At 46.4% G+C, this 20559-nt stretch overlaps 1 protein-coding gene across 1 annotated transcript in view; it reads right to left on the bottom strand.

Annotated features, from left to right (window-relative positions):
- The window catches only part of LRRC9 (leucine rich repeat containing 9), a 64001-nt gene that overhangs the window by 32059 nt on the left and 11383 nt on the right, over positions 1 to 20559 (bottom strand). Inside the window, 10 exon segments of the mRNA XM_033172138.1 lie at positions 1253 to 1465; positions 2739 to 2860; positions 6461 to 6640; positions 7963 to 8083; positions 10593 to 10704; positions 14694 to 14870; positions 15432 to 15563; positions 16795 to 17003; positions 18992 to 19147; positions 19452 to 19634. Coding sequence (XP_033028029.1) covers positions 1253 to 1465; positions 2739 to 2860; positions 6461 to 6640; positions 7963 to 8083; positions 10593 to 10704; positions 14694 to 14870; positions 15432 to 15563; positions 16795 to 17003; positions 18992 to 19147; positions 19452 to 19634 — 1605 coding nt within the window.

Genomic DNA, 20559 nt, shown 5'->3' with positions numbered 1-20559 from the left:
TGGAGAGGCAGTGTGGCCTAGTGGCTAGAACGGGAGGCCAGGGGTTCGTATCCCCACTAAGCTAGTCACAATGTCTTGGCATGACCTACCTCCCAGGGATGTCGTGAGGATACAATGGAGGCCGGGGGGGCGCGGGGGGCAGAGAACCACACATGCTGGTTTGAGGAAATGTGAGATATAAACGCAAAAATACGTTAAAAGACGATGAAGCTACATGTTCTCTTCTCCTTCCACCTCCACTGCCAGGTGTGGTTCTTCAATCTGACTCCCTACCTCCATCCATCTGTGAAATTCTTACCTGTCTAGAGAGGTGCAAGGAGACTGTGGTGGTTTTTAAATTTATTGTTCTTATTCCTCAGTGGGGTGGGGGAAAGAATTTTGTACCCAGTATAAAATTAGAAGTGCACAAGGTAAAAAAATAAAGATGTGCAAATAGCAACAATGATTCAGATACACTCCTGTAAAAAAAAAAGAGAGACATACCTACAAAATTATAAGCTTACAAGGTGTATAAGTGGTGTGGCAAGCAGGGGCGTAGCAAGGTAATTTTTTTGTCACACCCCCCCCAGAGGCATGGGAAGGTCAGGTGGTACCCGGTGCGGAAAAATTCTTGTCAACCCCCCCATTGATTCCCCCCCCCCCAAAAAATGGTTTTACGTTATTTCATATTTTCTTACATAGGAATAATAACAAGTAATAATAATAATAAAACTTTTATTTATATCCCGCCCTCCCCGGCCGCAGTCGGGCTCAGGGTGGCTAACATCAGATACATAACAATGGTATAAAATCAAACAATAATTAAATTACCTCCTAAAAACATCTCAAAATCAAATTAAAGTCTAATTCGATGGCTTTCCACAGGGTTAGGGTTGGGAACAGTAAGTGCTCCACTGAACTGAAATTTCAGTTCAGCCAAGTGAACAGCTATTTTGGTGGAGGAGGGTCAAGATATTAACTGATATGCATGAAATTTATATAATCCCTAGTTTAGTAAGATAAGACCTTCGGAGCAGGCATTTTAAAAAAAATCAATTCCCCCCCCCCAAAAAATTTGTTCCTTGATAATTTGTCACCCCCTCCAATATGGAACATGGGGTGGCCCGCCACCCCCTGCTACGCCCCTGGTGGCAAGGCAAAAAGAAAAAAGTCCCCCCAACTTCAGGGAACGGGAAGAGTTTGCAGTCTCCTTTGGAAACAGCACCGTGTGGCTTCGATTCTGCAAGAACACCGTGTAACAGAAGCTGCTCACCATTATCTGACTGTAGATGTTGGCCTTGGCTACCGCCAACACCGTCTTTTCATCCAGGCAGACTATTTTGGGCTTGGGCTTAATGATAGGCTTCATGCTTAGAACCTCGTCGTCGCGTTGCAAATCCCGAGAGAGCACAAATCCCGCAGAGTTTCTCCTTCCTTCCTCCCCGGTCACGTTGCTGAGAGACGAGAACAGAGGCTCCACTTTGACCTAGGCAGAAGACCCAGAGGTTTCCCTTTTTGCCACAGCTTGTTACCACGTTTCCTTTGGTTAACTAAACAGAATATACAAATGAGCTAACAGAGAGTCATAAAGATGCTTCGGTGCAACACTCAGCACGGGGGGGGTGGGGGGGGGAAGCCTGTCATTCTCCAAGCGTCGTTGGGCTATAGCTTTCATCATCCAACATCTTGGGGGGGGGGCCAAAGGCTCCCAGCTCCTGACTTAGCAGGACCCCCCCCTATAAAAAAGCCTGGATCTGCTGTTCACTGGAATTGACTCTTTGCAAATTAGCTTGGGGTCCAACCGCTGAAGTGAGGGTGAGCCCCTTTAATTAAAGGCAGAGCTTGCTAACTGAGAAAGAGGTGGCCATGCATAGGTGGCGGAATGAGTGTGTACTATCTGTCAATTTCAGTTTTGTAGACTTGGAAGGGACCCCCAGCGGTCATCTAGTCCAACCCCCTGCAATGCAGGAATCTCGACTCAAGCATCCCTGACAGATGGCCATCCAACCTCTGCTTAACAACCTCTAAAGGAGGAGAGTCCACCACCTACTGAAGGAGCCTGTTCCACAGTCAAACGGCTCTTACTGCTGTCTGGCGTGCATGTATGTTGCATGGCCCCTTTAATTGCAGGGGTAAGCTGCCAAGCCTATACCACAGCTAGCATTGCCACTGTGGCTGCAGGAGTGGCAGCAACAGCAAGCAGTCCATTCCTTGTGGGACAGATCTGCTGCCCCTGTAGATCCTAGTGCCTGAGGCAGCCAGGTGACCTTGCCTCATGGGCGGGCCGGCCCTGACTAAATGGCAGCAGCTCCTCAGGATGCATGATAACTCTGAAGGTAAAAGGTAAAAATAGTAAAGGACCCCTGGACAGTTAAGTCCAGTCCAAGGTGACTATGGTGTGTGGTGCTCATCTCGCTTCAGGACAGGGGAACCAGCGTTTGTCCACAGAAAGCTTTCCGGGTCATGTAGCCAGCATGACTAGGCCGCTTCTGGCACAACAGAACACCATGACAGAAACCAGAGTGCAGGGAAATGCCATTTCCCTTCCCGCCACACCGGTACCTATTTATCTACTTGCACTGGTGTGCTTTCGAACTGCTAGGTTGGCAGGAGCTGGGACAGAGAAACGGGAGCTCACTCCGTCGCGGGGATTCGAACCGCCGACCTTCTGATCGGCAAGCCCAGGCACATTTTCAAAGGGGATCTCTACACTAGCCCCTCCACGCTGAACGCATTGCTAGGGAGCAGGAAGCGCATACCAATGTGATGTACTCAAACTCCACGATGTACTCCGGCAGAACCAGCTCGTGATCGAACACAAACCACTCGCACTGGCGCAGGTTGCAGTCGCAGTTCTTGTAGTCCAGGGAAGAGCAGACTTCTGAGGCTAAAAGGCAAGAGGAGGAATGGCGGATTCTCTTACGGATTCCCACCCCTCCGTATAATGGTTACTGAAACTTTGAAACTGTAAGAACAGGAGACATTTCCAGAAGGAAAATAAGAAAGAGAGGAGAGGAGAAGTGCCTGCTGGATCAGGCCAATGGCCCATCTCGTCCAGCATCCTCTTCTCACAGTGGCCAACCAGGTGCCCATGGGAAACCCACAAGAAAAGGACCTGAGCACTCCTGCAATTGGTATTCAGAAGCATTGCTGTGTTCAGCTCCACCATAACTAGCAGCCATCAATAGTCCTCTGCACCACACGACAGTGAAGGTTTAGGACCAGAGCTTTTCTCCACTCAGACGAGCTTGGTGGACGACCCCCATTTGCCCCTGCACAGCATGTGCAGAAACCACCTTCTTATTGTTTCTTAGATTCATATGCCGCCCTTAATCGTAAGATCTCAGGACGGTTCACCGGATAAAAGACAAGGTGAAAACGAGGAAGTCGTTAAAAACAAAGCAGCGAAAACAATAACCCACCCATCTCCCTTCCTGCAGAAACATTTTAAAAGGCTGTAGAGTGTTAATCAGCCAAAGGCCTGGTTGAAGAGGAACGTTTCTGCCTGGCGCCTAAAGGTGTATAATGAAGGTACCAGGCGAGTCTCCCTGGGGAGAGGATCCCACAAACAGGGAGCCACTGCAGAGAAGGCCTGTTCTCCCATTGAAAGTAATAACAAAACCACTGCACATCGGCTGAAATAATAATAATAATAATAATACCAAAGATACTGTAATGAAAAATCAAACAATGGAACCAAATACACTTATATACATGTAACGTATATGACCAAAATCAATACAAAAGAACCATTCAGCTTGAGATGTATTCAAACAGCTCAGTGCCAACATAAGTTTTCAAAAGTTCACTAGGACAGAAAAACAAAGCTGTCGGTAGTGGGATGGAGTCCATCTTGAATCCTTTCACAGAGGGGCACCTGAGAAGAAGGAAGAAGACCTGCCTTCCGGATTACAACAGGTTTCGCAAAGGGAGCTTCATCAGTTCTTCAAGTATATATGATTAATCAAACGTACAAATGATGTTCTCCCATTGCCCATTGGATCTGCCTTGTCCGTTTAATCCATCGGAGCCTGTCTTCACATGCAGGGGACGTCCCTATCTCACTGAGGATTTAAGACCAGCCGAAGCCGTTTCCCCGGGTGTGGCTGCTGTCCCATGCTGACAGCTTCTGGGAGCCACAGGTGAGAGCTCAGTGCAGGGCGGGGACCAAAGATGGAAAAACTACACAACGTGTCTCCCACCAGAGGTACTACCCCTCCCTTAACACACCCCACACCCCATCCCACGTATGTTTTCGAGAAAAATAGAATCGTAGAGTCCAGGACAACCCCTGCGATACAGAAATATGCAGCTGCCCCGTGTGGGGATCGAACCTACAACCTTGGTGTCATCAGCACCGGGCTCTAGGCAACCTAGCTATCCAGGCTGCCCCAGGAGGGTCAGCGCTTGTCACAAGATCCCTGATGGAACAGGACAAAGGCCCATCTAGTCCAGCAGCCCGTTCTAACATTCACCAGCCAAATAATGCCCATGGGAAGCGTGCAAGAGAGGCCCAGGCACAACAGCCCTTTCGCCCCGCTTCGGATTCCCAGCGGCTCGTATTCAGAGGCGTATCTCCTCCGACAGCGGTGGCAGAACGTCGCCACCATCGCTGTGAGCCACACCGTCCCAAGCACAGGTGTGGCGCTAACTTCCATCTTCCCGCTCTCTCTGTACTAGGGCAGATCACAGCTTTTGGTGCACACCAAAGCAGAAAAAGGTTTCAAATAAATGCAGAGGCTTCATGTGCGTGGCTGGAGCTCCCTCTAGCGGCTATTCGCTGCCTTGCTATTTTCTTCTGGTAGCATTGGGTGTGCGGAAATATCTGCTCTCTCCTGAGCTTTTTTCTAGGCCCTCTCTTGCCCTCTGCACCGGAGTCCTCGGGCAAATTCTTTGCGGGGTGTGGGTGTGTGTCCAAATAGCTTACAAAAGCTTTCCAAATAACTTAGAACTAATTGGGACGTATCTGAAACAGACTGAATGGTCAAAACACATCTATAACCAGTCGTTCCGCAAGAACTGGGAATCTTAGAATTGTAGAGTGGGAAGTGACACCGCCAGTCATCTGGTCCAACCCCCTGCAATGCAAGAATCTCTGCTAAATAACCCCTGGCAGATGACCATACACCTGGTTTACTGGTAGTAAATGTGAAAAGGACTACAAGCTTAACATAGAATCATAGAATACTAGAGTTGGAAGAGACCACAAGGGCCATCCAGTCCAACCCCCTGCCAAGCAGGAAACACCATCAAAGCATTCCTGACAGATGGCTGTCAAGCCTCCGCTTCAAGACCTCCAAAGAAGGAGACTCCACCACACTCCTTGGCAGCAAATTCCACTGTCCAACAGCTCTTACTGTCAGGAAGTTCTTCCTAATGTTTAGGTGGAATTTTCTTTCTTGTAGTTTGAATCCATTGCCCCGTGTCCGCTTCTCTGGAGCAGCAGAAAACAACCTTTCTCCCTCCTCTATAGGACATCCTTTTATATATTTGAACATGGCTATCATATCACCCCTTAACCTCCTCTTCTCCAGGCTAAACATACCCAGCTCCCTAAGCCGTTCCTCATAAGGCATCGTTTTCAGGCCTTTGACCATTTTGGTTGCCCTCCTCTGGACACGTTCCAGCTTGTCAGTATCCTTCTTGAACTGTGGTGCCCAGATCATGAGTCAACAATGTGATGCAGCAGCAAAGAAAGCTAATGCTATCCTAGGCTGCATCCACGGAAGTCTAGTGTCCAGATCAAGGGAAGTAATAGTCCCACTCTATTCTGTCTTGGTCAGACCAAGCCTAGAATACTGTGTCCAATTCAGGGAACCACAATTTAGGAAGGATGTTGACAAGCTGGAACTTGTGCAGAGGACGGCAGCCAAGATGATCAAGGGTCTGGAAACCAAGCCTTATGAGGAATGGTCGAAGGAGCTGGGTATGTTTAGCCTGGAAAAGAGGAGGCTGAGAGGAGATACGACAGCCATCTTCAAATATCTCAAGGGTTGTCACATGCAAGAGGGAGCAAGCTTTTTTTCTCCTGCTCTGGAGGGGAGGATCCAAAGCAATGGATTCAAGTTATAAGAAAGGAAAAACCTTCTGACAGTAAGAGCTGTTCACCAGTGGAACAGACTCCTCCGGGAAGTGGTGGATTCTCCTTCCATGGAGGTTTTAAAGTAGAGGTTGGGTGGCTATCTGCCCTGGATGGTTTAGTTGAGATTCCTGCATTGCAGGGGGTTGGGCCCGATGACCTCTGGGGGTCCCTTAATTCTATGATCTCCTTACTTGTACTACTGTGCAGTGTCCTTTTATACATGTTTGGCTGTTGGGGTACATTACACTTAGGTGGTTATATATTGTCGATTCCATATAGGGACCTTTATTGGGTACTGTTACATTTTAAAAAATAATAATAAGAATCCCAGGATCAAATTTCCCCAATGAAATCCCAGGAGTACGATATGACCAACTCCAGTTGGAGACACTAACTTACACTTGGGTTTCTCTTGCTGATCTGCAGCCCCACTGCTGGCTGGAGTACAGGGGGTGTTCTGGGAGGATTTGCCAGACCTGTAGACAGAATTGGCGTTGGGATAGCTGGCCTGGACGATTGGCTCTCCGTCATGAGCCGGGGTGCTGTGCCCAAGGAAGACTTTTGCAACGATGAGTTTCCCTGAGAAAGGAGAAGAGAAGAGAACGTCTCGCTTACAAGAACACAAGGCACCGAAACCCCAGAGGAGAGTCCCAAACGACTGAAGCAACATGAACCGAGCCACACACACAATGGGTGACCGATCTTGTCCGGATCTGCCCACGCATTAAGAAGAAGAAGAAGTAGTGTTTGGATTTGATATCCCGCTTTATCACTACCCGAAGGAGTCTCAAAGCAGCTAACATTCTCCTTTCCCTTCCTCCCCCACAACAGATACTCTGTGAGGTGAGTGGGGCTGAGAGACTTCAAAGAAGTGTGACTAGCCCAAGGTCACCCAGCAGCTGCATGTTGGAGGAGCGGGGAAGCGAATCCGGTTCACCAGATTACGAGTCTACCGCTCTTAACCACTACACCACGCTGGCTCTCATTCCCCTGGGTGCCATCCAAACAGAGGTGAAGTGGGTGTCAATATTTTCCTTTGGAGGTGCCCTGACTCACTGTCCTACAAAATGCCGAATTTCCCCCCTTGCAGAACACGTTTTTGCATGTCATTCTCACTAAAATGTGTGTATTTTTTGTGTACTTTAAAAATAAATAGGTGATTTGCCCACCACTCTGAAAGCCTTTTCAGCTGAACAAGAGGGATTAAAAACGGCTTGTATAAATAGCTAGCTAGCTAACTAACTAACTAAACAAATAAATAATATACCCATTTTTGTATTCATTCATTGGAAAACTGCGTAGCAGCCTTTGATGGATGTATGGATTCTGAAGCAGATTTTGAAGCACTGGTATGAGAAGGGTGAATTTAGTATAATCACAGAATCGCAGAAGTTGGAAGGGTACTCTTGAGGATCATCCAGTCCAACCCTCTGCAATGCAGGACTATGCAGCTGCCCCATACAGCGATCGAACCTGCAACCTTGGCATGATCAGCACCACGCCAGTCTAACCAGCTGAGCTACAGGTCTGCATTAAAAAAAAACTCCAGACTGAATGAATTTCTTCTTTGTCTCCAGTGCAAGCTGCTTTCCTCTCTGACAGTTCCTCACCTTGTCACAGCAATATTATTTGGATTCCAGTCTCATCTACGACTGATGGAGGACACCGACTCCAGAATCTGACTTCGAAATGGACCCCACTTCCACTAGCAGAAAGCATGGCCTCAAAACTTCACACCCTGCTGGACCACCCCGCTAGCACCCAAGGCTCTGTCCCTCTCGCCACAACCTGCTGCATTTATTGCAAGGCCTCTGCGGCTTTTCCATCTGAAAAGGCTTTTTTATGTGACGAGGGCTCTAAAAATTATTCACGAGTGCTTAGAGCAACCTCTCTATATTTACCACGCCTGAATGTATCCTCGGAGTCCCCCTTGCTTCTTGCTTGCTTTTGCAAATATTCAATTCTTGGACATTCGCAGATACTGAGACTGTTGGAGAGCTGAACGCCTCCTTCGCTTCCAGGCTGCAAAGAGCAACAAAGCAAGTCTGAGCAGGCAGATCAGATTGACCCTTAAATGCTCTCCCAACATTAAACTTACAACAAAACCCTTCCTTCCCATAGAAAGCTACCGTATTTTTCGCTCCATAAGACGCACTTTTTCCTCCTAAAAAGTAAGGGGAAATATCTGTGCGCCTTATGGAGTGAATGGTGGTCCCTGGAGCTGAATTGCCCAGGGGCCAAAAGAGGATCATGCTTTTTATTTTACAAAGAGAAAAGGGGGTGTTGAAAGGACCCCGCTCAGCAGCTGAGCAGCAAGAGATCGGGGGAGAGATAAGAGTCCCGGCTCCCTTTCAGCCCTGCCCTCCATTGTTGAATGTGCTGCAGAGGGAGGTTGTTTGTTTCCCCAGCAACATGTGACTGGCTGATTGGACTATCTGTCTGGAAACTGTAGAAAAGGCTCCCTTTCCTTTAGAAGCTGCAGAAATGTGAGTTGAACCCCATAAAAATGGGGATTTTCCTCTTTGCTTTTCCCCCTTTGCAAAAGGAGCTTTGCTTTTCCCCCTTTGCAAAAAAAAGCTGCAAAATTTTTAGCTGATCCTCAAAAAACCAGAGCTTTTCCCTTTGCAAAAAAAGCTGCAAAACGTTTAGCTGATCCTCAAAAAAAAAACCCAGGGCTTTTAGAAGAGGAAAACCAGAAAAATATTTTTTTTTCCTTGTTTCCTCCCCTAAAAACGAGGTGCGCCCTATGGAGCGAAAAATACGGTACCATGCTAAGCAAAACATTTCCAGCTCAGCTCTCCCTTGTCTCTGTTGGCTATTTTTCTGAGTCACGCAGAGTGACGAAGCGGTTTCACCCTCGAAGTAGATGAAGTAGACTCCACACTCAAGACTTTGAAGACGACTCTTTGCTTGCAGGATGGCAACTATTGCAAGCAGTACCATACATATGTACTAAGTCCAATGCAATGTGTTTCACTCTCTTGAGCCCAAAAGAGGGTCTTCTTGCTTCTAAAACTCCTTTGAAGCAATCCATAAATTGTAGCTTGTCTGTCCTCTCCAACTCCTCTGGGCGGCGGGTTCTTAAGAGTCTCCACAGTTGGAAAAACAACGGCAAGTCCCAACCTTCCTACCACTAACTAAGACACAGACATGCTCACTTTCGAAAGTGAGTTAACAAAGGCAACGATTCAGCGTTACTGCGACCTTAAATTGGAGTCACAAGATTTTGCAGCCGTTACACTCCATTCCATTGCATGGGTTTTCTTTCCCCCTAGTCCAATTTATTATTTGCAAACTACATTTTCTAATGAATACAGTATAAATACTAATAGCATTCTAGAAAATGAGAACATCAGGCTGGGCTAGCCCAGGACACTTTGCCACTTCAGACGAGACAGAAAATGCCAGACCCCTGTCACGGCTGCTGCCAACCTCCTCTTCAACCAGGGGGCGTCCGAGAGTGAAGGAGACAGCCACATTGGCAGTGATTGGCGGCAGAGGAGGCCGGATCTGCTGCCTGAGGTAACCACCTCACCTTGCCTCCTGAGTAGGCCAGCACTGACTTCCGTGGAGGCACTGGAGGAGTAAGAAAAGTGCGGGGGGAGTGCATCGCCCCCGGCAATGCAATCCTGGTGGGGTGCCATCATGGCTGTCCCCCCGCCCACGCTGAGTGCCACGCCCCCAGGATGCGCACCATGCCCCGCCCCCGCCTGCTCTCCGCCCCGCCCCCATGCCAGAGCATGAAGCTCCGCCACTGAGCGGAGGCGTTTTGTTTCTCTTTTTTTTTTAAGAAATAAAAAGTAGACTCCAATCATAAGGTTTCCTTGCTTGCACGATGAAGTGATAAAGTCTGTAGAAGGCTGTACAGTGGTACCTCGGGTTACATACGCTTCAGGTTACATACTCTGCTAACCCAGAAATAATGCTTCAGGATAAGAACAGAAATCGAGCTCTGGCGGCACAGCGGCAGCGGGAGGCCCCATTAGCTAAAGTGGTGCTTCAGGTTAGGAACAGTTTCAGGTTAAGAACGGACCTCCGGAACGAATTAAGTACGTAACCAGAGGTACCACTGTACTACGGAACTTTTCTGAAGATGAAGACGCTAATTCAGACCAAACGCTCTGAAGCCAGAGAGACACAAGAGGTCTCAATTTAAACTTCCGGTTACCAAGAAGACCAAACTTTGATTAAAAAAATGGGGAAAGAATTATAATTTATCTTGGAGACCACTGTAAGCAGATGCAAACATTAGCAGGATTGCAATTAACACTTGTAATGTAGCAAGCACTACGGAGACAGTGATGTTATATAAAATATAGATTATTGGAAAAGATGCAGTAGAAAAGGTTTAGTTAAAAGGACCCATGGAGGGGAGGTGGGAAGTCCAGAGATTCGGAGGAATCTGTAAATGTGGATGTGAATGCGCAGGGTATAAATAATAAGTTGTTGTTTTTGTTTTCGTTGTTATATACTTGTAATACCAAATAAAAACTATTTCAAAAAACAAAAATAAAAATAAACTTCTGGTTACCTTTTTTACTTCCTGGAAGCCGTCCTCTAGGATTTGGACCAACTGCTGTTTCTTCAAGGGTACGTCTGGGGGAGATACATAGAAGAGATATTCCAGCATCTTCCTGTAGTTTCTAGATTGGGAAGGTGGGAATAAGAGGGGGGGGGGAGAACACCTCTAGTACTGGGCACAAGAATGCTCAGGGGCATTAAATGTCTCAGGGTAGCGGGCACACCATATATATTTGCATACGATTTGCATATGAAATGAATGCTTTGGGGAAATTAACAAAGAAGGTGGATGGTGTCCCAGGAGCATTGCACTTGCAACCAACATACTTTTTGAAAACAAAGTTTTAAAAGAGAGGGGCAAAGAGGCATGAGATATGGAGCTTGCTGCTAAAGCCCCTGCTCATGAAACAATCTCCCCCACTCTCCTGTCTCCAACTGTGGTCTAAACCAGTGAGCCTCTTGGGCTTGCCGATCGGAAGGTCGGCGGTTCGAATCCCCGCGACAGGGTGTGCTCCCGTTGCTTTGTCCCAGCTCCTGCCAACCTAGCAGTTCGAAAGCATACCAGCGCAAGTAGATAAATAAGTACAGCAGCGGTGGGAAGGTAAACGGCGCTTCCATGCGCTCTGGTTTCCGTCACGGTGTCCCGCTGCGCCAGTAGCGGGTTAGTCATGCTGGCCACATGACCGGGGAAAGCTGTCTGCAGACAAATGCCGGCTCCCTCGGCCTGAGAAGCGAGATGAGTGCCGCAACCCCAGAGTTACCTCTGACTGGACTTAACCCTCCAGGGGTCCTTTACCTACCCTCTCCCTTGTTTGTTCCCAGCTTCTGGTACTCAAAGGTTTATTGCATCTGAAGCTGGAGGTGCTGCCTGCTAAGTTACCATGGCCAATAGTGTCTGGCGAAACACTCCTTCTCTTGTGGGAGTGCCGTGGTATGTTGAAACCCGACATGTGACAGAGCATCAACACCGTGGGTGTTTATAAAGAAAAACAGCTTTGGCAAGGGACTGTTTTGAGCAGGAAATTCGCATGCGGGGCTGCTTACTCCTTTACCTGCATGCCATCTTTCCAATCAAAATCCCCCTCCCCACAGTGGCTGCCTCATGCACAGGGTTCAAGATGCAGCATAGAATCATGGAATTGCAGAGTTGCAAATGACCCTTAGGGTCACCCAGTCCAACCCCCTGCAATGCAGGAATCTCCGCTAAGGCATCCCTGACAAATTACCATTTGTCTCATACGCACTTTTTGACCTTCTGCTCTAGGAGAAGCCAAGTTACAGGGAACCAGGCAGAGGGCCTTCTCGGTAGTGGCACCCGCCCTGTGGAACACCCTCCCACCACATGTCAAAGAGAAAACCAACTACCAGACTTTTAGGAGACATCTGAAAGCAGCCCTGTTTAATAGATTGTTGTATTTTAACATTCTGTTGGAAGCCGCCCAGAGTGGCTGGGGAAACTCAGCCAGATGGGTGGGGTATAAATAAATAAATTATTATTATTATTATTATTATTATTATTATTATTATTATTGTAAGGACGTTCAGTGGTTGCTCATGAGGAATCAGCCAAACGCAGAGCTTCTAAAACTAAGTTCTTTATTGTGCAAATATTTACAGTGGAACAAAAGTTCAAACGTCCATCTCATCCCTCTGCAGAGTCCAGGAACGAACCCTTCTGGTTCTTTGTCCAGCAAAAGAGGCGCGGGATTCTGAATCCCCGCCTCCCCCTTCCACGTCTTTCCTGTCTGCGACCTCAGAGCGTGGGAAACTGTCCCTGTTCTCCGCTCTCCCTGTGGTACTCAGGCTCTGAGATCTGCTCACAGCCCCTGCGCCGACTTCCTGCCTCCAACTCCCCCTCCCCACTGGAGGAATGGTCGCTTCCTCCTGAGGAGGGGGATGACGAGCTGGTGAACAACGGAGGAGGTTCCCTGTACTGCAAACGATCCTGGGATGCTGCCTGCCGTGGGGAGGGGGGTTTCCTGACAATATTATTATTATTATTATTATTATTATTATTATTATTATTATTATTATTATTATTATTATTATCATTATCATTATCCAAGTCTTCAGTCTGACTTGGAGGTCTATAGCAGACCCCCACAGGAAGGTCACTGTTGTTTCTCTCTCCTACAATTTTTACCCATATGCTCTCAATCTGCCTTCCGTGCTCCAAGTCGTGGGTCTCTTCGCAAGCGTGCACATCCTTTACATAGGATGCTATTTTCCCCCTCCCTTCGCGTTTGGTCTATTCCTTTTGAACAGGTTATTGCCCCCCCCTCCAAATTCCTGCCTTCTGGTCTGCTCCCCCCTGAGCCCTCCCTCAACCTGGTACCATAGCGCTTCAACCAAAGAGCACCTGGTCAAGAAGAAGCTCACAGGTTTTAATTCCAGTATCTTGGGGGCGTCACACGTAAATCCTTCAGAACGTTTCAGTAGCCAATCCAGCTATCCGTCGTGAGGTTGAACTTGCCCTTAACTCACTTGTTCAGTACATTAGCTGCACGTCAAGGATCTTCCACAAAAATGGATCGCTGGCTTTTTATTTGAACCCACAGCTCCCTCAATTAACTCCCCCCCCCCCCCCGCCGCCGCCTCAGCCCATGGATGTAGCCAGGATTTTTGTGGGGGGGGGCAGGTCTTTTGTTAGGAGGCGCAGAACTTCTGTTTGCTATGTATTTTTTTTACTGATTTGCATCGCCTTGCCAATACCCATGCCTCAGCCCAACACTAAAGAACAGCTACACCACAGATCATTCATCAAATAACATTTTACTTGACTGAGCACAGGCAGTGGCGGACCCAGGGGTCTCAAATTTCAGCGGGGCCCTGTGTAACACCAAAATCTGCCCCCATACCTCTCCTCTTCCATTCTGCATCATATTAATGGTCCCCCCCCCCAAGACTCCACACCCAGTGCGACCGAACCGGCTGCAATGCGCTGAATCCGTCTGTGCCACAGGTGCGCAGGAAGTTACCTTATCCCGAATCTGGCGATTGTTTACTTGCCTACATTGCCTGGCAGAAATTCTCAAGGGTTTCGGGCAGAGGACAAACCCTGCCTCACCTGGAGATGCTGGGAATTGAACCTGCGAACTTCTGCATGCAAGGCAGAGGCTGTATCCCTGAGCCTTTTTGGTGATGGGCCCATTTTGATCACAAAGAGCAGTGCTAAATCAGTGGAGAACATCCCCTGTCAGTCCAACTCAGGAGTAGACCAATTGAAAGCAACAAACAAATCCATCGGCTTTAGTAGGTCTACTCTGCGTAAGCAAGTGCGCGTCTGATAGTTGATGGCATCCCTGCGGGTTGTTTATGCTACTCATTTTGTGACGTGGTGCTGTAATACGGTTCCATCTTTAGTATCTAGTTTCCTCTTTGTTCCCTTACTATGGTGAGGAAATAAGACGCGCGCTGTGAGTTTTGCACATTCCCTGTCCCCATTTGTCATGTGCAAGTCCCTCCTCCTTTCCTTGGTTCGCTTTAAACCAAGGCAGGACATTAATTTGTGGTGTAACATTAACGCTAACCAGATTTTCCCAAAGGATGCAAACCAACTTTGAACTCCGGTTTAAAAACTTTGGTTATAACAAGGGCACCTCACATTTGGCCAGAATTCGCTATCTTGCTGTCTTACTCATCTATAATTTTGGGCAACCAAAATGGTCAAAGGCCTGGAAACGATGCCTTATGAGGAACAGCTTAGGGAGCTGGGTATGTTTAGTCTGGAGAAGAGAAGGTTAAGGGGTGATATGATAGCCATGTTCAAATATATAAAAGGATGTCATATAGAGGAGGGTGAAAGGTTGTTTTCTGCTGCTCCAGAGAAGCGGACACGGAGCAATGGATTCAAACTACAAGAAAGAAGATTCCACCTAAACATTAGGAAGAACTTCCTGACAGTGAGAGCTGTTCGACAGTGGAATTTGCTACCAAGGAGTGTGGTGGAGTCTCCTTCTTTGGAGGTCTTTAAGCAGAGGCTTGACAGCCATCTGTCAGGAATGCTTTGATGGTGTTTCCTGCTTGGCAGGGGGTTGGACTGGATGGCCCTTGGGGTCTCTTCCAACTCTATGATTCTATGATTCTAAAAGATAAAGAAAAACCCACTTACATTAACTCATTTAAATCTTCTTTGTCCAAAAAGTGCTGAAACTTCTCTTCAAATTTCAGCCTCAGAATCCGGTTGTGCACCCTAATGACGCGATTCACTTTCACTCCTGTGATGCCATGGGTTTTGAAGTCCAAGGCGCAAAATCGGGATAGAATCAATTCATAGCAGGAATTAAACCTGTGTTTAAGAAAACAGAGGACCTTGATGCTGTTGACGGCTGAGGTAAGTGCATCTATTGTGCACTATAATACAAATATTTAAAAATGTCAGTTTGTATGTCAGTGGATGGCAAAACAGAAGAAAGACTTGTGCACAATAAGCCAATTGCAACGGAACAGAAAATACTGGATGAAATTGCAAATTGACGTTGGAACACATTGAGGCACATTAGTGAACGGTTTTGATGACTGAATTATGTGTTGTTTTGTGATATGCTGTAATTGTGCTGCATTTTGATGTATCTTGATTTATTTTGATAAATTTCTGATAGTCGTTTTAAGAGGCTTCGTAGGAAGCCATTTCACAAACAGAAATAAAAATGAATGAATGAAGAATGTGGGCTTTGTGTTTCATTTTGTCTATTCCTCCCATCTGTAGCAGAATTGTTTTTTGAGTGTTTCTAAATGTTTGAATTCCTTTGTCTTCTCTGTGTGTACTTACGAGACTTCTGTGGAAATATGAAGAGGTGTTAAGAACTAACCTTTTAAAAATAAATACAGTATCTCAAAATAGCTGTACCAGGCATCGCTGGGGGAGCCCTCTTCAAAACGGGTGTTTCCCACTGTTTCGAGTTCAGTCAGCAAAAACTGGACAGCCAAACTACTGGCTTTCTTCTTCTTCTTGACTTCTCCCTGATAAACCGCTTCAACTCTGCAACAAAAGGAGCAGGATCTGTCTTGGTTGGAAGGACCACAATAAATACCAGCTGGTCCTAAAAGATCTACATTGGCTCCTGGTATGTTTCTGAGCACCATTCAAAGTGTTGATGCTGACCTTTAAAGCCCTAAATGGCTTTGGCCCTGTATACCGGAAGGAGCGTCTCCACCCACATCCTCCAGCCCAGTACACTGGGATCCAGCTCCGAGGGCCTTCTGGCAGTTCCCTCACTGCGAGAAGTGAGGTTACAGGGAACCAGGCAGAGGGCCTTCTCGGTAGTGGCACCGGCCCTGTGGAACACCCTCCCATCAGCATAGCTGTCAACCTTTCCCTTTTTTTGCGGGAAATAATAATAATAATAATAATAATAATAATAATAATAATAATAATAATAATTTATTATTTGTACCCCGCCCATCTGGCTGGGTCTCCCCAGCCACTCTGGGCGGCTTCCACCAAACATTAAAATACATTTAAAATATCACAGTTTAAAAACTTCCCTAAACAGGGCTGCCTTCAGGAATTTTCTGAATGTCAGGTAGTTGTTTATTCCCTTGACCTCTGATGGGAGGGCGTTCCACAGGGCGGGCGCCACTACCGAGAAGGCCCTCTGCCTGGTTCCCTGTAGTTTTGCTTCTCGCAGTGAGGGAACCGACAGAAGGCCCTTGGCGCTGGATCTCAGTGTCCGGGCTGAATGATGGGGCTGGAGACGCTCCTTCAGGTATACAGGACCGAGGCCGTTTAGGGCTTTAAAGGTCAGCACCAACACTTTGAATTGTGCTCGGAAACGTACTGGGAGCCAATGTAGATCTCTCAGGACCGGTATTATAGCATTGGGAAACAGCAGGGAGGGTTGACAGCTATGTATATAGCAGTGGGGAACAGCAGGGAGGGTTGACAGCTATGCCCATCAGATGTCAAGGAAGTAAACAACTATCTGACTTTTAGAAGACATCTGAAGGGAGCTCTGTATAGGGAAGTTTTTAATGTTTGTTTGTTAGTTGTGTTTTTAGAGGACACACAAGTTTGCCTAATGCTAGGAGCCTTCTCATATGAGGCACCCTCCAGAGGCAAGAAAAGTAAAGGAGGAGCTGAGGGAGGATTAAAGGGGAAGAGAAACCCCACCGTGCATGTCACCCCAGGTGTAGGCAGTGAGCACAAGACCTCCAAACCCAAAGCCTACTCAAACAGCAGCACCCGTGAACATTTCCTGAAACGCACGTACTCCTCTAGCTTTTTGCTCCAGAAATTCACTCTTCTTTTGAGGGCGTCCAATTTATGCAGAAACCACTGCTCAAGGCTCGATTCCTCTGGGGTCTCATCCGGGCTCTCCGCTTCCTCGTCGGATTTTTCGCAGCCTAGGTTTTGGCTCGAAATAGCTTTGCTCGCCTGTATCTTGCCGGAGGCCTGCAGGTCCACCAGTTCACGTTCCAGCTGTTGGGAAAGGAAACGATGAAAAGAAGGTGCAATCTTTAGGGCTGCACTATGCTTTATGTTAAGCATGCCTTTTGTTTTATTTAAAAGCATACAAAGCACTGAACACTTGGGTGTTGTTGTTTTCTTTCAGAAGCAGCAACTGCACATTGGCATCAATCCAGATTGGGACCAAAACACACAGGAAGTGCTTAAACTTCCGGTCTCCACAAAATTCTCCCATTGAAAAGTCTGCTCTTCTTTTTTCTCTGAAACAAGCAGTACCTTTGAGAGCAAATAGCAAACAGGAGGGGGATGGGGGGGAGTGTTAGAAGGAAAGAGTTAACACTGCCTCCTCCTTGCATTGTGGTCTTCTTCTGGAAGAAGAAGAAGAAGAAGAAGAAGAAGAGTTTGGATTTGATATCCCGCTTTATCACTTCCCAGGAGGAGTCTCAAAGCAGCTAACATTCTTCCTTTCCCTTCCTCCCCCACAACAAACACTCTGTGAGGTGAGTGGGGCTGAGAGACTTCAGAGAAGTGTGACTAGCCCAAGGTCACCCAGCTGTGGAGGAGAGGAGACGCGAACCCGGTTCACCAGATTACGAGTCTACCGCTCTTAACCACTACACCACACTGGCTCTGGACTGCCCCCCCCCCCCCGCTGTTTTTTTCCAGAACTATCAGGTGGCCAACGCTAAGCATGCTTTTTAAAAATAAAGTGTGCTTAACATAATGTGGCCTTTGATTTCCCAAGTCCAAAGACTGAGCAGCTATCAGAAGAACCACAAAGCCCATCTCTTTGAGATGGCCTTTCGTATTTGAGAAAAGGTGGGGAAATTTCAGTGGACTGGCTCAAATGTTCATTCTGGGGTGGGTGGGTAATCCTGCCCTAACAACTAGGCAGGAACTGACAGGGTCAGAGAGCCAACTGGAGACAAAATCTGTGCTCACACTCCCGTTTACTGTGCAGTCAACTGTATTTCCAGTGCCAGGTTTTCAATCTCACAACATGACCCAAAACTTTGTAGATACTGTTTGATACTAGTTTCAGAACTGCAAAAAATGCTAATGATCTCCTTTATATATATAAAAAGAAAAACCAGAGGCATATCTCCTGGGAGTTAACAGTACAGATTTGGATATTCCACAAAAAATGAAGGGTATCTTTTTTATACACTGCAGGGACAGCCAGCAAAAGTTCTCATTGCGGCAAAGTGGAAGAGTATTGAAATTCCCTCTATACATGAATGGACCCAAAAGCTGACAGAATATGCCGAATCAGATGGTCTATCACAAAAAAATAAAGAATAAACCAAAACGGGAATTTGTTTCAGAATGGGAGGTTTTCAAATAATATTTTAAATATAATTACAGTAGTTTAAACTCTGTTGCAGCGTTCGAGGACATATGTCAAGTTAGACATAAGAGTTAAGATATATTAAGAAAATGTTAAAATATGATAAAAGTGTGTATTGGCAATAAATGATACGAAATTGAATTAAGCAATAGACGGGAGGTCGGGTCTATAATGTTAAGACCAACTTATGTTTTATTGTTTGTTATGTTTTATTGCTTGTTAGGAAAGTTTTGTGTTTATTGTTATTCTTGTGTGCAATTCTGTATCTGTGTTTTCTTTCTTTTTTGTTGTTGTATCAATTAAAAAAAAAAAGATACTGGTTTCTCAAACCAGCTTCACACCACTTGGAGTCCTAAAATTTCTAACCAGTGCAAACAGTTTTGCACAGGTTAAAGGCACCCCCTGCTCTGTCACTTCTCCCTGGGGTTGCACACAAACAGAAAACTTAACTGAAGCCATGCTGACCTGAACGGGGTGGGGTGGGGGGAGGTCTGTGAAATGCATGGCTGGGGTGCAGGGGGGAGACAACGCCCCTTCCCTCTAAGGTGGAAATGTGAGCACACCTAAAATCCAAGCTCATGGCAGCTAAAACCCCCAGTCCCAGGGCCCAACCCAAACGCACTTGGCTGATGCTGCCAACGGCTTTGCTTACATTTTTGATGTTGTAGCTGAAATGCTTTATGCGGTCTTCCGGCAGCTTCTGCAGCTTGTGCTTCCTCTCCTTTAGCTTCTCGAGCTCCTCATTAAGCTGCCGCTGGGCGCTCTTGATGCGCATGTTGTAGAACATGACCTTTTTCATCACCATGGTCTTCGAAAGACAAAAGGGAAACCAAACGGGGGAATGTGGAGGGAACAGTCATCGCGCAATGTCACAAAAACCACCCATGGCAACCAAGATGGTCAAGGGTCTGGGAACCAAGCCTTGTGAGGAACGGTTGAGGGAGTTGGGTACGTTTAGCTTGGAGACGAGACTGAGATGAGATAGGACAGCCATCTTCAAATTCTTAAAGGGCTGTCCCATGGAAGATGGAGCAAGCTTGTTTTCTCCTGCTCTGGAGTCTAGGAGACTCAAACCAATGGATTCAAGTTATGAGAAAGGAGTCTCCACTGACCTCTGCCAGCTCCTTGATTTGTTTGGAGGATACATCGTATGTGTCGAGCCTCTGAAGCTGAGGGATGTGATACAGGACGTGCGTCGCATAATTGCAAAGAAGGCAAACTGGGTTGGGGTCATACTGGGGGTCGTTCAGGCAGAGATCGACTAAACGAGGCAGCCTTGCCAAATTGGTTATTTCCTGTTGAGAAAAGCGGGGACAAACAAGTTTGTATCCCTCCCAGCGCATCGCATTTCCTGAGATGTTCTGGGCGAGATCCAACTGTGTCGACTCACAGAAATCTGCTTCTCACGCCATCTAACACTTCCAGCCCCACAAAATCTGCTCAGCGGTGGTGGAGCATAGGGTGTCGCAGGAGGGAAGAGAAGTCTTTGCACTTCGTCAGAATGAGTTGGATCTCACCCCCCTGCGTTTTATCTGCCAGAGAAATCTTGAAGGGGCAAGAGGATTTGGGGGGGGTGTGTGTGTGACTTCAGCACCAAGGTGGATAAAAATCAGTTGTTTTTTAAAAAACAAATCAATAAAATTGGATTTTTTAAAAAAATTAAATTGAATTTTTAAAATAAAATGCTTTTGGGGGGGAAATCTTTCCAAAGATAGTTTTATATTTACCGTAAGTTACATTATAGTCCAAATGCTATTCATCAGGAAATAAAGATTTGATAAAGTTTTTCGCGTGTGCTAAAACTCAGTCTGTTTTTTTTAAAAAAAATTGTTTAACCACATCAGTTAATAAATACGGAAACATATACTAAAATGTTATTGCTTTAGTTAAACAAACTGTTTAAATTGTTATGAAGGATTATTTTTCTCCTTCCAATAAAGCAAAGAAGTTGTCCAAATATAAACAGTTAACTTATTATACCTCACAATAATTTCATAATTATCAGTCCATGCATTTCTAATAGTCTAACCAAATCAGTGATTTTTGATATAACTGTAAAAACTACTCTGAAAATTTATTATTCCAAAAATGAAACCTTCATCTGGTTGTAAATATTAAGATTACACCAGCAAGAATGAGTCTTTCTGGGGGGGGGGGTGATTTAAATCAAGTCTTACTGACTAGTGATTTAAATCATGATTCAAATCAATTTGATTTAAA

Source organism: Lacerta agilis, chromosome 1, assembly GCF_009819535.1.
Source record: "Lacerta agilis isolate rLacAgi1 chromosome 1, rLacAgi1.pri, whole genome shotgun sequence".
In the NCBI taxonomy this organism is placed as follows: Eukaryota; Metazoa; Chordata; class Lepidosauria; order Squamata; family Lacertidae; genus Lacerta; species Lacerta agilis.
Note: the sequence above shows the minus strand (reverse complement) of the source record. Positions and strands in the feature narration are given on the sequence as shown.